General features: G+C 48.5%; 1 protein-coding gene across 13 annotated transcripts in view; it reads right to left on the bottom strand.

The window, feature by feature from the left end:
• Positions 1–208: 208 nt before the first annotated feature.
• RBM47 (RNA binding motif protein 47) overlaps positions 209–14336 on the bottom strand; it is a 139328-nt gene continuing 125200 nt past the window's right edge. For 11 of the 13 annotated variants that reach the window (XM_084797599.1, XM_084797601.1, XM_084797597.1 and 8 more), the window contains 4 exons: positions 9952–11111; positions 9078–9284; positions 6848–7056; positions 209–3005 (listed from right to left, as the gene is read on the bottom strand). In XM_084797599.1, the coding sequence (XP_084653725.1) occupies positions 2772–3005; positions 6848–7056; positions 9078–9284; positions 9952–11080 (1779 nt within the window). In that variant the 5' untranslated portion in view covers positions 11081–11111 and the 3' untranslated portion in view covers positions 209–2771. The other 2 variants (XM_084797594.1, XM_084797592.1) reach the window with 2 other exon arrangements.

Raw genomic sequence — 14336 nt, 5'->3', positions numbered from 1 at the left:
GAGGGACACTTAGCGTTGTAACCACCTCCCACGGCCGAAGACACATGACACACGCCCAGTTCCCCAACTACAAAGACTGAACTTGTCAATCCCTCCACTGTTGCAAAAAACAAAAACAAAAACAAAAACAGAAACAAAAAAAAAAACAAAAACAAAAAAACCCTAACTTGCTTATTTTATTTTTTTAAAGAAAAAGAATATCTTGAAATTGCTTTAAAGAAAGCTTTATTTACCACATACACCTTAAGAATGTACTGTAAATGCAGCGAGGTCTAAAAAGCGTTTCAAATACGAAGCTAAAAACTAAACTAGTAGCATGTCTAAAACCCACACTCTAAAACTTTTAAAAACATTTATATTAGTTTGTTCTTAATCCTAAAAAAACAAAAAAAGTTCACATTTCAAGTTATAAACTTACCTCAGTAGTGTACATGAAATGGTTGTGAAACAGTAGAAACAGGCAAGACCACAGACAGCAGGGCCGCTGCCGCTTTACTGGCTGCCACCAAGGCTTGTTTTTTAAGGTGGTTGCCATATTGACTTAGTGCACTTCTTCCTTTTATTATTATTATTAAGATTGTTATTATTATTATTATTATTTTGCAAATATTTTCTAGGCACTTGTAAAATGCAGTAAGAACATGGGGTCAGTGTTTCATCTGAGGACCTCCGTGTCAGTCCTTGGCAGGAAGCAAAGCGCTTTTTCTTTTCACACAAGTCAAGGGATTAAAAACCTGATACAAGTTGCTGTTTATGGGGTCACTCATCCCAGCATGCCCGCGTGGGTGAATCCTCAGAGCACGGTGCAGCGACTTCATGCCGTTCAGCAAGGATGGAGAGGGATGCTTAAGAGGCCTTAGCTGGCACTCGATAACATTATAGAATAGTTAAATAAATATTCCTTTATATATAAAAATTCATCCCATCAAGATAAAGGGGTGGGGGTGGGGGGGGGAAGAAGACAACATCTGGGAATCTCTTAATTTAAAAAAAGAGAGAAAAAAAATTAAACTATGTAAGAACATTGCTAGGGCATGGTCCCAGTATTAGTCCACAAAATAGAGTTAAGCCAGACAGCAAAACTCTGGTGGGAAGATTCTGATGGGCTGTTATGATATAAAATATGACTGTGTATCTGTTACATTATTGCACACCTTGCGTCCTCGACTGAGCCTTTTAAAAAGACGCAAGTTGATGTAATTCATAAAAACAGACGGTGATACTAACATGTTACTGTATTTTACATTCCCTCTGCCAAAGAAAAGCCTTTAAACAGGCACAAAACACTGCATCTGTGTATTTACTTCCTAAAAAAAAGAAACACACACACACTTTTAATAACATTGAAATAAAACTGCTACGTCTCGCATTTACACTACAGGTAGTGAACTTTGGCAACACAAAAGGACTACAAGCGAGCGCCAGAAGTTATTTACAAACTCCCCTTTCACTCCTACTGCCGTGTGTGCCCCACGTTCACCTACCAAAGGCAGCGCAGCGGAGGGAAGCCATGTTCCACAGACATAGAGCTCCCAGCATCCCTGACGACAGCAGGCGTTCTGTGGGGAACACAGACGGCAGCTAGACGCGCCTTAACTCCCTGCGGACAAATCTTGAAGCTCTTGTCTATAATCACATACATTCTTGGTCTCCAAAAACTCAAGACTTCAAAAACCAAAGCATTAGAAAGTTAAAAGTTTCATACGGAACAATTAACTAGCCATGCAAAGACGCTTCAGACAAACATGTTGAAACCTTGTCCTGTGCGTACTCTGCTACTGAAAACAGAGAGAGAAGACAGTGCCTCCCCAAAAAAGCAAAATAAAGTAAAGTAAAAAAGACCCCAAAACAATCCCGGGAAGAAGTATAAAAGGCATCAGTTGTCTTCTCTATCAGAATTATCCACTTTTTTTTTTTTAAGATATGCCGAATGTCAGTGTTGATGGGGAGGGGTGGGGGCACACATAGCTAACAATAAAGACTTAGAGAGCGAGCCCAAACTAATGAGTGCGTGTGACGGCGGCCCAGTGTTCGGACCTTGGGTGTGAGGAACTCCACTTTGGCCTAAGAACAAAAAACAACAACAACAACAACAAAAATCCTGCAAACCAAACCACTTCCTGCCCCCACCCCCAAAAAAACCCACCCAGAAACATGATGAGAATACACGGCAATATCGTCAACCCTTAATGCCAGTGGAAATACAGCAGAGAATTTTTACTCGTTTTTAAATTGCACTTTCCAGCATCACCTTGAAAATAAAATAATGTTTTATGTAGCAATTTCAAAGCACTACAGTTTGTGTCTTTAAATAGTGAATATAGTTTTCACAATAGTTCCTTAGATGCGCGGGTGTGCTTTTTTTTTTTTTTAAATATAGCTGATATATTCTGAAAGGTCCTACAAAATAGAAAACTCTGGAGTGCAGAAGTTAAGAAAATAACCTTCATACTGAAAATATATCCTTAAAAAAACAAAACCAAACCTCTGTACAAATTTTAAAAGATGGTATTAAGGCGTGAGGCGTCGCAAGTCTCTTAGAAATGTATGAACATAGGCCTGCTAAGTCGAAAAGTCTTTTTTTTTTTTTTTAAAAACCAAACACCAAAAACTGGTGAAAACTTCATAGATATAAAATATTTCAATGTGATATATTCGATAACATTCTTCACTTGCAGGCTTCGCGGGTGTGCCGATCCGACACGTTCTTTCTTCATAAATAATAAAGTGTTCCTTCAGCGGTGTTTGGTGGCTTGCCTCGGGCCCTGGTCTCAGTAAGTCTGGTAGACGTCGTGGATGGGGACCTGGAGGGCGGCGGGGAAGGCCTGAGGTATGTAGCCGGCGTAGCCCCCGTACACGGCGGCCGCAGCAGCGTTCTTCTGTAGTGTGGCGATCGTGGCGGTGGCCGGAGCAGCAAAGGGGACGTAGCTGGCCCCGTAGATGCCAGCGGCGGGGATTCGCTGAACGTTTGGTGCCACGGTGTACACAGGCGTTATCGGACGGCCCTGCGCGACAGACAAAGCCCTTCCTAAGCGAACAGGTTCCTCATCTATGGAGCAATGTGCAGCCCACAGCCAGGAGGAGAGGAGAGCTCTAGGTAAGGAGGAGGCAGAAAGTTGAGAGACAGTTGCTGCAGGAGGTAGAGGTTAGACAGAGAAAAACAAACAAACAAACAAAACCAAAAAAAACCCCACTTCACTCTTGAATGCTTGATGCAGAGAGGGCTAGTGAGGAAGCTGGGAATCTGTCCTAAGAACACTAAGTCTAATATGTCCTGGGATGTGTCTGCTTTTCTGTCTGAAAGCGCAGTGCACCAAGTTTCCAAATGGTGGGGGTGCGGGGTGGGAAGGCTAAGGGCAGGATTGTGATTCTCTAAGAACCATGGATTTAGTTCTGGATTTGGGGTAAAAATAAAACACCACACAGTGAATAAAGTATTCGGTGTGCCTTATGTTTTACAGAACGGTGGTGTCTTCTCTGCGCCTTACTCTACTGTCTTCTGACTATATAAACGGGGATATATGAAATGAAAAATTACATGTGAAAAGCAAGATTGTTTTTCCCTTTCAGAGTTGGGGATTTGAACCTAGGACACCTCAGACATACTTGGCAAATGACCTGCATCTCCTGTGCTGCATTATCATCATCATCATCCCCATCATCCCCACCATCATCACCACCATCATCACCACCATCACCATCATCCCCACCATCATCACCATCACCACCATCATCCCCACCATCATCCCCATCACCACCGCCATCATCCCCACCATCATCACCATCCCCACCGCCATCATCCCCACCATCATCACCATCCCCACCGCCATCATCCCCACCATCATCCCCACCATCATCACCACCATCATCCCCACCATCATCACCATCCTCATCACCATCACCACCGATACCATAACCATCACCACCACCATCATCACCACATCACCATCACCACCATCCCCACCATCATCACGACCATCATCACCATCCCCACCTTCATCACCACCGCCATCATCCCCACCATCCCCATCATCATCATCACCACCATCATCCCCACCATCCCCATCATCATCACCATCACCACTGCCACCATCACCATCACCACCACCATCATCATCATCACCACCACCATCATCATCACCACTGCCACCACCATCATCATCATCACCACCGCCACCATCACCATAACCATCACCACCACCATCATCATCATCACCACCACCATCACCACCATCATCAAACCTTTTATTTTGAGATAATATCGCCCTCTGCCATACAAGCCTTGAACTTCCCACGTCCCTGCTTTGGCCTCCCAAGTACTAGAATTACAGGCCTGTGCTACCAGGTATGGCTGCCTCCTAGATATTTTTTCCCATTGTTTTGGGACAGTCTGGCTGCCAATGAACTGTATCTCAATGATGATTCTCAAGCCTTCATCTTCACGCCTCTACTTCCCAAACACTGGAACTCTCTCAGATTCTACAAGATATGCAGGGATAAAAGATGGAACAGAGATTGAGGGAACGGCCAACCACTGACTGGCTCAACCTGGGACCCACCCCATGGGAGAGACCCAACCCCCGACACTGTTAATGATGCTCTGCTATCCTTACAGGCAGGAGCCTAGCATAACTGTCCTCTGAGAGGCTCCACCCAGCAGATAATGAAAACAGATGCAGAGACCCACGGCCAAACATTAGGTGGAAGAGTTAGGGGAAGGACTGAGGGAGCTGGAGGGGCCAAGGACAGCACAAGAAGACCTACACAGCCAACTCACCCGGGCCCACGGGGACTCACAGAGACTGAACCACCAACCAAAGAGCATGCATGGGCTGGTCCTAGGCCCCCTACATGTATGAAACTGATGGGCTGCTTGGTCCTTAAGTGGGTGCCCTAACAATTGGAGCAGGGGGCCATCTCTGACTTGGACTCTGCTGGCTCCCTCTGGATCCTGTTTCCCTAGCAGGGTTGCCTTGTCCTGCCTCAGTGAAAGAGGAGGTGTTTAGTCCTGATGCAACTTGACGTGCCAGGGTGGGTTGGTCCCTGGGGGTGGGGGTAAGAAGAGGTGAAGGGGGTCTGGGGGAAAAGGGATGGGAGGGTGAGACGGGGAGGATAAGAAGGAGTGGGGTAGCAACTGGGATGTAAAAATGAGCAAATAAAAAAACTACTGAAAAAAATGCTACTGCAGTGATGATGACACACATGGTCTTTCAGGCACTGTTCTTACAGCCTTATTTGTATGATTTTATCAAGTCATCACACCTTTAGTCAAGGCCAGCTGGTGGTAGCACATGTGTTTAATCCAGCACTCAGGAGGTAAAGGCAGGAAGATTTTTGGGAATTTCGGGCCATGCAGGGCTAAAGTGATACCCTGTCTCAACCTGGAGCTGGAGTTGCAGGCAGTTATGGGTTCTGGGAACTCAAGAACTAAGCCTGGGACCTCTGAAAGAGCATCACATACTCCAAACTGTTGAGCCATCTCTCCAACCCTCTAAAATTAAATATTATACAGAGTGAGATACTTTTTAAATTTATTTTTAAGAGGTTTTGAGTTGTGGGGGTGTGTTTGGACTGCATATCTAGACCTTATCTCAAAACCAAAAGATAACAAAAAAGAAGGCCCTAAGTTGAATTAAAAAAAAAAAATCATATAGTAACATGCTGGTGCATGAATAATTCCAACTGGTTTAACCCCTTCTTAGTGAAGCACTCAAAACTTAGTTTAGAGTAGGAAAGGGCAAGTGACTAGCTATGACAAATCGTATGCCTGGCCACTGGAAAATCACCGAGACACTTGTACACAACAGGACAGCCCAGCTCAAATAACATGCAACCTTCAGGATTCTAGCACAGATAGGAACTTCTGCTTTTCAAAATGCACTTCCTGTTAATTCTTGTCCAACGGGTTGAGAGGCCTGGGGCATTTGTATTTATCATTCGCTCACTCAGAGAGAAATAGTTTTAAGATTTTTTTTCTCCCTGCTCAACAGATGCCCCCCATGGGCTACATGAGAAGAATCCTTAGGTCTGGAGGGCAGCCTTCCAAGAAAGGAGACACCGGCAGACATATGCCTCAGAATAAGGTATTAATGAGAGGCACAGGAGAGGCTCTCTGGGTAGGTGGGAGGGTGGAGGGCAAACACGGTAGGATCAGTGTGGGAAGAGAGGGCAATCACAGTGTGAGTTATGGCTGGAGGCGAGGAAGATTTTCTATATCTCCTCCATTATAAAAAATGAATTACATGCCCACTTGTCCATTTTTAAAAATCTTTCCTATGAATTACATGCGCACACAGCCCGTTTTGGGCGTGTATATGTGTGTGCACACGGGGTCGGAGGTTAGCTGTGTGTCACAGGGCACGGATGGAGGGAGGTCCGAGTTGGCTCTCTCCCACCATGTGGGTCCTGGGGATTGAACTCAGGTCATGAGGTTTGGAAGCAAGTGTCTTTACCTGCTGAGCCAAACTAGTCCCATATAGATAGATATATATGTACTTTTAACAACAATAATAAACTTTTAAAAAATCTTCATAGAGCTAAACATTTCTTTCTTGCTATTTCACATTAAATATTTTTTAAGAGCTAGGAGGGCATTGCAGTGTGTATATGGGGGGGGGCACTTGCCTGACATGTATAACACCCTAGGTTTGATCCCTTACCCTGGGAAAAATCAAATTTTAAAACCCTCGTATTTTTAAATACCATTGCATGGAGTATAATCTCAGTGCTGAATACTGAAGGAGTCTATGATGAAGAAAGGCTCCACGCAGAGATGACAGTAGCCACAGCAAGAACTCTCAGGGGCTCCATACATAAATTTCTGGCCACTGGGCAAGAAGAACTCTACCTGGAAAGGTGGCGGTGTGGATACAGCAGGAATGACGGTGGCAGCAGCGGCAGCTGCAGCGGCGGCGGCGGCGGCAGTGGCGGGGTCAGGCTGTACGGCAATGGGGCTGATCATGTGTTCCATCGTGTGGATCTTGCCATCTTCAATTATTTTAGGGGCTGGGGCTGCCTGGAACATGGAGTACTGGGCACCGATGGCAGGGATGGCCACTGCGAGAGAAGCGGGGACAAGACAGGTGCATCACTGGCAGGGGCCCAGGTTAGCAGTCATGTAGCTCTGCACACTCACCGGGCTCTGCTCGGCTGGCTCGGCACCACACCGGGATGGAGCTCCTCCACAGAGGTCTCTGCACTGACATTTCCCAGCAAGTGTGAGCGTGAATTCTGCGGATCCTCCCTTTCATTACTCGCCACAGACAAAGCCCTTCGCACGCTTACAACACCTTAAGAAGCAGGCCGAGGTAAGGTGTCGTTCTGACAGCCTGGAGACGTGCGTACATCCTCCCCACCTTTGTACTTCCTGGTAGCATTACTGATGCAGCCGGAGGTGTGGGGGTGGTGCGAGTGGGGATTGAATGGAAAACGGAAAAGCCTCCGATGTGCTAACATCCACTTATAGCAGTGAAGTAGGGTGGCCTGGGCTTTCACTAGAACCTGCCAACTCAAATAATTCCGGTGAGTAGAGTCCAAAGAACGGCCTCAAGCAGAGATTCAAACAGATAGAGTTACCGAACGCCAATGTGCAATATCAAGAGATCAAAAGGAAGAGACGCTGGACCCGGTTTGGGAGCCTGTGTGTGTTTGTGTGTGTGCATGCTGTGTGTGCTGAAAGGATAGGCAGAACACGGAATGTACACACTCAGAGTCCTTTCATGTATGTTTTCTCTGCAGCTGTAAGTGCGTTTCTTCTACTAAGATGGCTATGATCAAAGGCAAAGAGACAGGATGGCCATAACATAAACAGTGGCTTGGCCACTCAACCAAAGTGAAGACGGCACTGAATTCCTTCAACACTTTAAACCTATGTTCCAAATCCCCATGTGCCAATTCCTTGCCTCTTATCTAGGGGAAGAAGTGTGCAAGAAGCAGAGGAGCAGGTGGCCTTCAAAAGTTCCCTTTCCTACCCTCAGGGAGGCCAAGGCCTGAGAGAGAATCATTGCGGCTAGCCACAGGATTTTCTCCATGGCTTCGGAGGTCAGCGTGTGGAGAAGCTGCAGAGAGTGACTCTGCCAAACTCACCAAACGCAGGATCCTGTTGTAGAAGCCTCACCTCTCAGATAACCACAGGAAAACTGACACTGTTTGCTCTGGAAAAGAAGTTCCTAGTTTTTCTTAAAACTGGCAATGCCCGGCCCCCTCTGCTTCCCAATGGCTGCCGCACAGCTGGGCTGTAGCTCTGTGATGGAGCGCTTACCCACCTTCACAAGGGAAAGACATTCTGGATGACAGAAGAACCAGGGAACTTCATTCTCTTCTAATCCTTGCCCACCCCCACTCTTGACTCTGCCTTACGTGGTCACAGAGAGAGAAATAGCCAGAAGACTGGTGGTGACACATGTCTGAAAAACTCCCTGACATTCTAAGGTGAGCGTGGCCAGAATTAGTTCGATCCCCTAAGAAGGTGGTGCAGGGGTGGAAGGTGGGGAGACGTCCCCTAAGAAGGTGGTGCAGGGGTGGAAGGTGGGGAGACGTCCCCTAAGAAGGTGGTGCAGGGGTGAGGAGGCGAGGAGACGTCCCCTAAGAAGGTGGTGCAGGGGTGGAAGGTGGGGAGACGTCCCCTAAGAAGGTGGTGCAGGGGTGAGGAGGCGAGGAGACGTCCCCTAAGAAGGTGGTGCAGGGGTGGAAGGTGGGGAGACGTCCCCTAAGAAGGTGGTGCAGGGGTGGAAGGTGGGGAGACGTCCCCTAAGAAGGTGGTGCAGGGGTGAGGAGGCGAGGAGACGTCCCCTAAGAAGGTGGTGCAGGGGTGAGGAGGCGAGGAGACGTCCCCTAAGAAGGTGGTGCAGGGGTGGAAGGTGGGGAGACATCCCCTAAGAAGGTGGTGCAGGGGTGGAAGGTGGGGAGACGTCCCCTAAGAAGGTGGTGCAGGGGTGGGGGGCTGCGAGATGTCTTTTAGCAGCAGGGGAGAGAACCTGTGTGTAGGACAGATTTAAGAGCCATGAAGGCTAGGATTCACTTCAAAGAGAGGGATGAGGTTTTGGACCAACTGATGCATTTGCTCTGTTTTCACTGACCTGTGCCAGGTTTAATGGCAACTGGATTGACAGCAGAGATTTCCAAATTCGGCACAAGTTCGTATCCTTTTTCCTGCTGTTTTCCTTTGCCTTCGTGGTATCGGCTATAAATGCCACGGCCAGCAGAGTATCCTCCGAGGTAGGAACCCCTGGGCCCTGGGGTTCTGTTTCCAGCTGCGCCTCGCCCTCGGCCTCTTACGTTGCCTGCTTAATAACAACAACAACACAACGAAGGGTGAGCCAGCAACAGTGGCGGACCACAGGGATGCTTCTGACAAGCCATTCTGGTCTAATTTGTCATTCTAATCTGCCTGCTCGCTGTGAGGTGAGCTCCAAGGATTGTAATTGCAACTTCAGTTTTAGGGTTTAAAAATTTTTGATCTGTTAAGGGATATATATCCATCCCTTTCAGTGCTTAAGAAGAAAAAAAAAGCAGAGGATATTAATTCAGACCCAGGGAACAGGGCTGTGGCCCTTGAACCTATGCTATGTTTTCTATATTCATGCTTGGTTTTATAGTCTCAGTGACTGTAAGGAACCATGGCTGCGCCAACCAACACCTTAAGACTTAACTTCGGAAGTGGTAAACCAGGCTGGCCTCAAACTAGGAATCCTCTTGCCCCACCCTTTCGAATGCTGGGATTGCAGGGCTGGCCACCGCCAGGTTAGGGCCCAGAATCAGATTTTAACATAACCTCCAAGGGATAGGCAGAGCGGACCAGCATGGGTTAGACCCTTGCAAGGGACAAATGGTCCCAATGATGTGACCACGCATCCAAAGGAATGTGAGTCAGCACTCAGAGCCTCAACCTAAGAGGGAAGAGCCCAGGGGCTGGACACCCAGGGGCCCCTCAAGGGAAGCGTGTCCACTAACTTTTTACGAAGTAGTCCCTGTTGGGCCCGATGAGCGCGTTGTAGGGGTAGCCATAGTAGGTCAACGTGTAGGGATCACAGGAGTACACGTAGCTGGGTTGCTGCGCTGCCACCTCAGTTGAGCCACCACCGCCCTTGGCTGCCTTCTGGTAGCGCGAGTACTGCTCTTTGTCCACAGGCTTGGCCAGCGTGACCTCCAGGCAGGAGCCCTCCAACTCGGTGCCATTGAGGTTGTTCATGGCGTGCACAGCGTCCTCGCGGCTAGTGAAGTGCACGAAGGCGTAGTCACGGATCTTCTTTACCCTTTCCACGCATCCCGGGTTGAACTGGCCGAAGCTCCTCTTGATGGTCTCCTCCGTGGTCTCGATCATGAGGTTGCGCACATAGAGTATTTTCACTGTCTGCATTACATCCTCGTCCACATCGATCTCAGGCTCGGCCCAGTCCACAGCGATCTGGTGGCCCCACAGTTGGATACGACCCGGCATGAGCTTGCGACGTGCCATTGCCGCGGCGCGATGGCTCTCATACTCCACGAAGGCGAAGCCTCGGTTTTTCATCTTGTCTGCCGCACTGGCGTACACGATCACGTTGAGTACGCCCTCAGTGACCTTGGCGATCTCCTCCAGGATCTCTCCGCGCTTCTTCATCTTGGGGATGCCGCCGATGAAGAGGCGGCAGTTGTCCACGCTGCAGCACACGCCCAGCAGGCGGCCCGGGCGGATCTCGTAGTTGTTGAGCTCACGAACAGCTCGCTTGGCCTCGTGCTTGTGGCAGTACATGACGAAGGCATAGCCTCGGTTCTTGCCGTCAAAGTCCATCATGAGGCGTAGCTCGTAGATGCGGCCTACGGTCTCGAACACAGGCACCAGCTCGTCTTCATACACGTCGCGCGGGATCTTGCCCACGAAGACCTCACAGCCGCGCTGGGGGTGCGGGCCCTCCCAGCCGGGCGGGGGTCCACCATACTTGCGCTGCCCGTTCTCCTGCACCATGCTGTAGCCGGTGCGCTCCATCAGCGCCAAGAGCGCAGCCTCGTTGGGCGCGCCCGCCACGCCCTCTGGCACCTTGGCGGAGGACCCCACTGTTGGATCGCTATTCATGGCTGTGGTGGAATCTTCTGCGGTCATAATGTCAGAGGCATCCACAGCTAGTGGAAACCTGCAAAAGAGAAAGGAGGAGTGTGAGGTGGGGAGCCCCGCGGGGACTTTGTCCTGACCTCACCTCCTTTGTTGCTGATCACACTCAGTGGCAATGCATGTGTGTGAACAGGCAGGTCGTGGCGGTACATGCTAGGCAAGCGTTCTACCACTGTACGCCTCCAGACCGAGAGCAGTGTGCTTATTAGAGCAGACTTCAAAGAGGCGTTTTCCTACAAGGTGGATTCTGAGCTGCCACGCTGAAGTTTTCAACAGGAAATGGGATGTCTCAGCTGCTGCCGAGTTGTCCTAGTGCAGGCTAGTCAGATTTTTTACAGTTTACCCGGGCAAAACCTTGTGAACCTTTCACAGATTTGGACTCTGTCCATGAACAGCCAGGTTAATTCGGGAGGCTGTGAAGCAATTTCTCTAGGGGAAAAGGCACCATAGGGTTCAAAGAAACAGCACCTGTGTTCTTAGTTTGCCTTCTCCGCCTTTGAGCACACTCACCGACACTCATCTCAGCTTACTTGTGGGGAAAGAGACTCAGAACTTGCGCAAATTGCCCTAGTTCTCACAGGAACCTCGGTTTTCTTCAGAACTGTGCTGTGCAAAGCAACATTTACTAATTTAGGTGGGCTCTCACTCACTCGCCCTAAGATGACCTGGAACTCATTCTGTGGCAGGGGGTCCACGGCAGTTGCTCGAGCCCAGCCTGCTGAGTGCTGGGACTACAGATGGAAGCCACCAACAGCCCAACTCTTTGTTTATTTTGTTGGTTAAAGGCCAGGACTTGGTAAGTAGCTCAGTGTGGCCTTGAACTCAGCACAACAAACTCCTGCCTCACCTTGCCCCTCCCCCCTACCGCCCACCCCCTCCCCCAACTCCGCCAAGTTCTGGGAATATAGGTACCAGTCACCACACCTGGCTCGATACAATTTCAGGGGAGATGATAGGACAGATGTTGCTAGCCATCTGAGACTAATAGAGCTTAAATAGGGGGGGGAAAGGTAAATTAAAACTTTGATTTAAATTAAGTAGCCATGGGTGACAGTGGTTTATTTAGAGAGCATAGCATAATGATTCCATTAAAAGTTGTGAACAGGCCAGGCATGGTGGCACACTCCTCTAATCCCAGCACTCGGGAGGCAGAGGCAGACAGATCTCTGTGAGTTTGAGGCCAGCATGGTCTACAAAGAGAGTTCCAGGACAGCCAGGGCCACACAGAGAAACTCTCTCTCAGGTTAGCTGTGTGTGTGTGTGTGTATGTCTGTGTGTGTGTGTGTGTGTGTGTGTGTGTGTCTGTGTGTCTGTGTGTCCAAGTAATGCTTGTATAATGCAAAGTTCTGAATAACCTTTTAAAAAAAAGATTTATTTATTATGTATAGTGCTCTGCCTGCATGTAAGCTTTCCCACCAGAAGAGGGCACCAGATCTCATTATAGATGGTTGTGAGCTACCATGTGGTTGCTGGGAATTCAACTCTGGACCTCTGGCAAGAGCAAACAGTGCTCTTAACCCGTGAGTCATCTCTCCAGCCCCTGAATAACTTCTTTCTTTCTTTCTTTTTCTTTCTTTCTTTCTTTCTTTCTTTCTTTCTTTCTTTCTTTTCTTCCTTTCTTCTCTCCTCCTCCTCCTCCTCCTCCTCCTCCTCCTCCTCCTCCTCCTCCTTCTTCTCTCTCTCTCTCTCTCTCTCTCTCTCTCTCTCTCTCTCTCTCTCTAAAACAGGATTTTTCTGTGTAGCAGCCTTGGCTGTCCTGGTCTCACTCTGTGGACCAGACTGGCCTCAAACTCAGAGATCTGCCAGCCTCTGCCTCCCGAGAGCTGGGATTTTAAAGGCATGCGCTGCCACAGGCCAGCATCTGAATGAACTTTTTAAAGACGAAATCCATCTCATTACTGGATAAATGAAATCTACAGAAAATCAGGAAGTGGGTTGGAGAGATGGCTTAGCAGTTGGCAGCTGCTCTCCTAGAGGATTCAGGTTTGATTGTCAGTACTCACGTGGTAGCTCACAACTGTCTGTGATTCCAGTTCCAGGAGATCTGAAACCCTCTTTTGGCCTCTGCAGGCACTAGATGGTAATGTGGTGCAAACATTCATACACGTGGGCAAAACATCTACACATAAAATAAAATACCAACAAGAAAGAAACAAGACCGACGGCTTGCCATCCAACGATTGCCATCATAAATAAAGCTTTCTCCACTTTTTTTTTTCTATTTTGTAGGCTACTGTCTCAGGTGTGACTTCTTCCTTTTTGTGGCTCCATGTTTTAGAAACACCCCGACACATTCTCCCTCTTTGTAAAATGCCACTTCAACAACCGTCAAGGTTCCATCATTTAACTAGAAGCAGGAGCACACCACAGTTTACTCTTAAAATTGTGCACGAGACGATTCAGGAAAAAGTCAATAACCATTAAGGTGTCTGAGGATGTACTGGACATTGGACAGTGCTTGCCTAGCGAGCGTGTGAGGCGCTGGGTTCAACACCCAGTACCGCAAACAGGAGAGGAAGAAAAAGGGGAGCTAGGTACAGTGCCCCACACCCTAGTTCCAGGGCTCACAAGGTAGAGGCAAGAGGACTGTGGGTTTTGAGTCAACGCACAGAGCGAAAGCCGGTCTCAGAAAGAGTGAAAGAACCATCACATTCACACCGACACACAAGATGGAGACGTGGATCTGCCACGCAGCGCCAGCATGTTCTTCTCTGGCTCATTTGCAAGAGCAGTTGGGCGTTCAGTTAGAGGCAGGCCCTGCAGCCAGGCCGCACTGCTGTCCAGGTCCTAACCAACCCTTCCTGATTGTAGGATTAGGAGGAGGGCACTTAGACACAGTTAGGATTCTGCCCCAGTCTGCCTTCCTGTGATGTCACTGCCTACCTGCCACTGGGCGTGGCTCTGCCCTCTGCCCAGGGCATAAAAGAGCACACCCCCCCCTTCCCTCTTCTCTTCTTCTCTGTTGCTCTCTGTCCTCCATTTTCCTTTTGTTTTTGTTTTTTTAAGATTTATTTATTAATTATTTATGCAGTGGTCTTTATGCACACCTGCAGGCCTGAAGAGGACATCAGATCACATTACAGATGGTTGTGAGCCATGTGGTTGCTGAGAATTGAACTCAGGACCTCGGGAAGACCAGACAGTGCTCTTAACCTCTGAGCCATCTCTCCTGCCCCCTCCTCCATTTTCTTACCTCTCTTTTTATTGTTTCTATTTCTCCCTCCCCCTCTCTTTCTGCCTCTTCCTT

Source organism: Acomys minous (assembly GCF_964271855.1).
Source record: "Acomys minous genome assembly, chromosome: 10".
Lineage (NCBI taxonomy): Eukaryota > Metazoa > Chordata > Mammalia > Rodentia > Muridae > Acomys > Acomys minous.
Note: the sequence above shows the minus strand (reverse complement) of the source record. Positions and strands in the feature narration are given on the sequence as shown.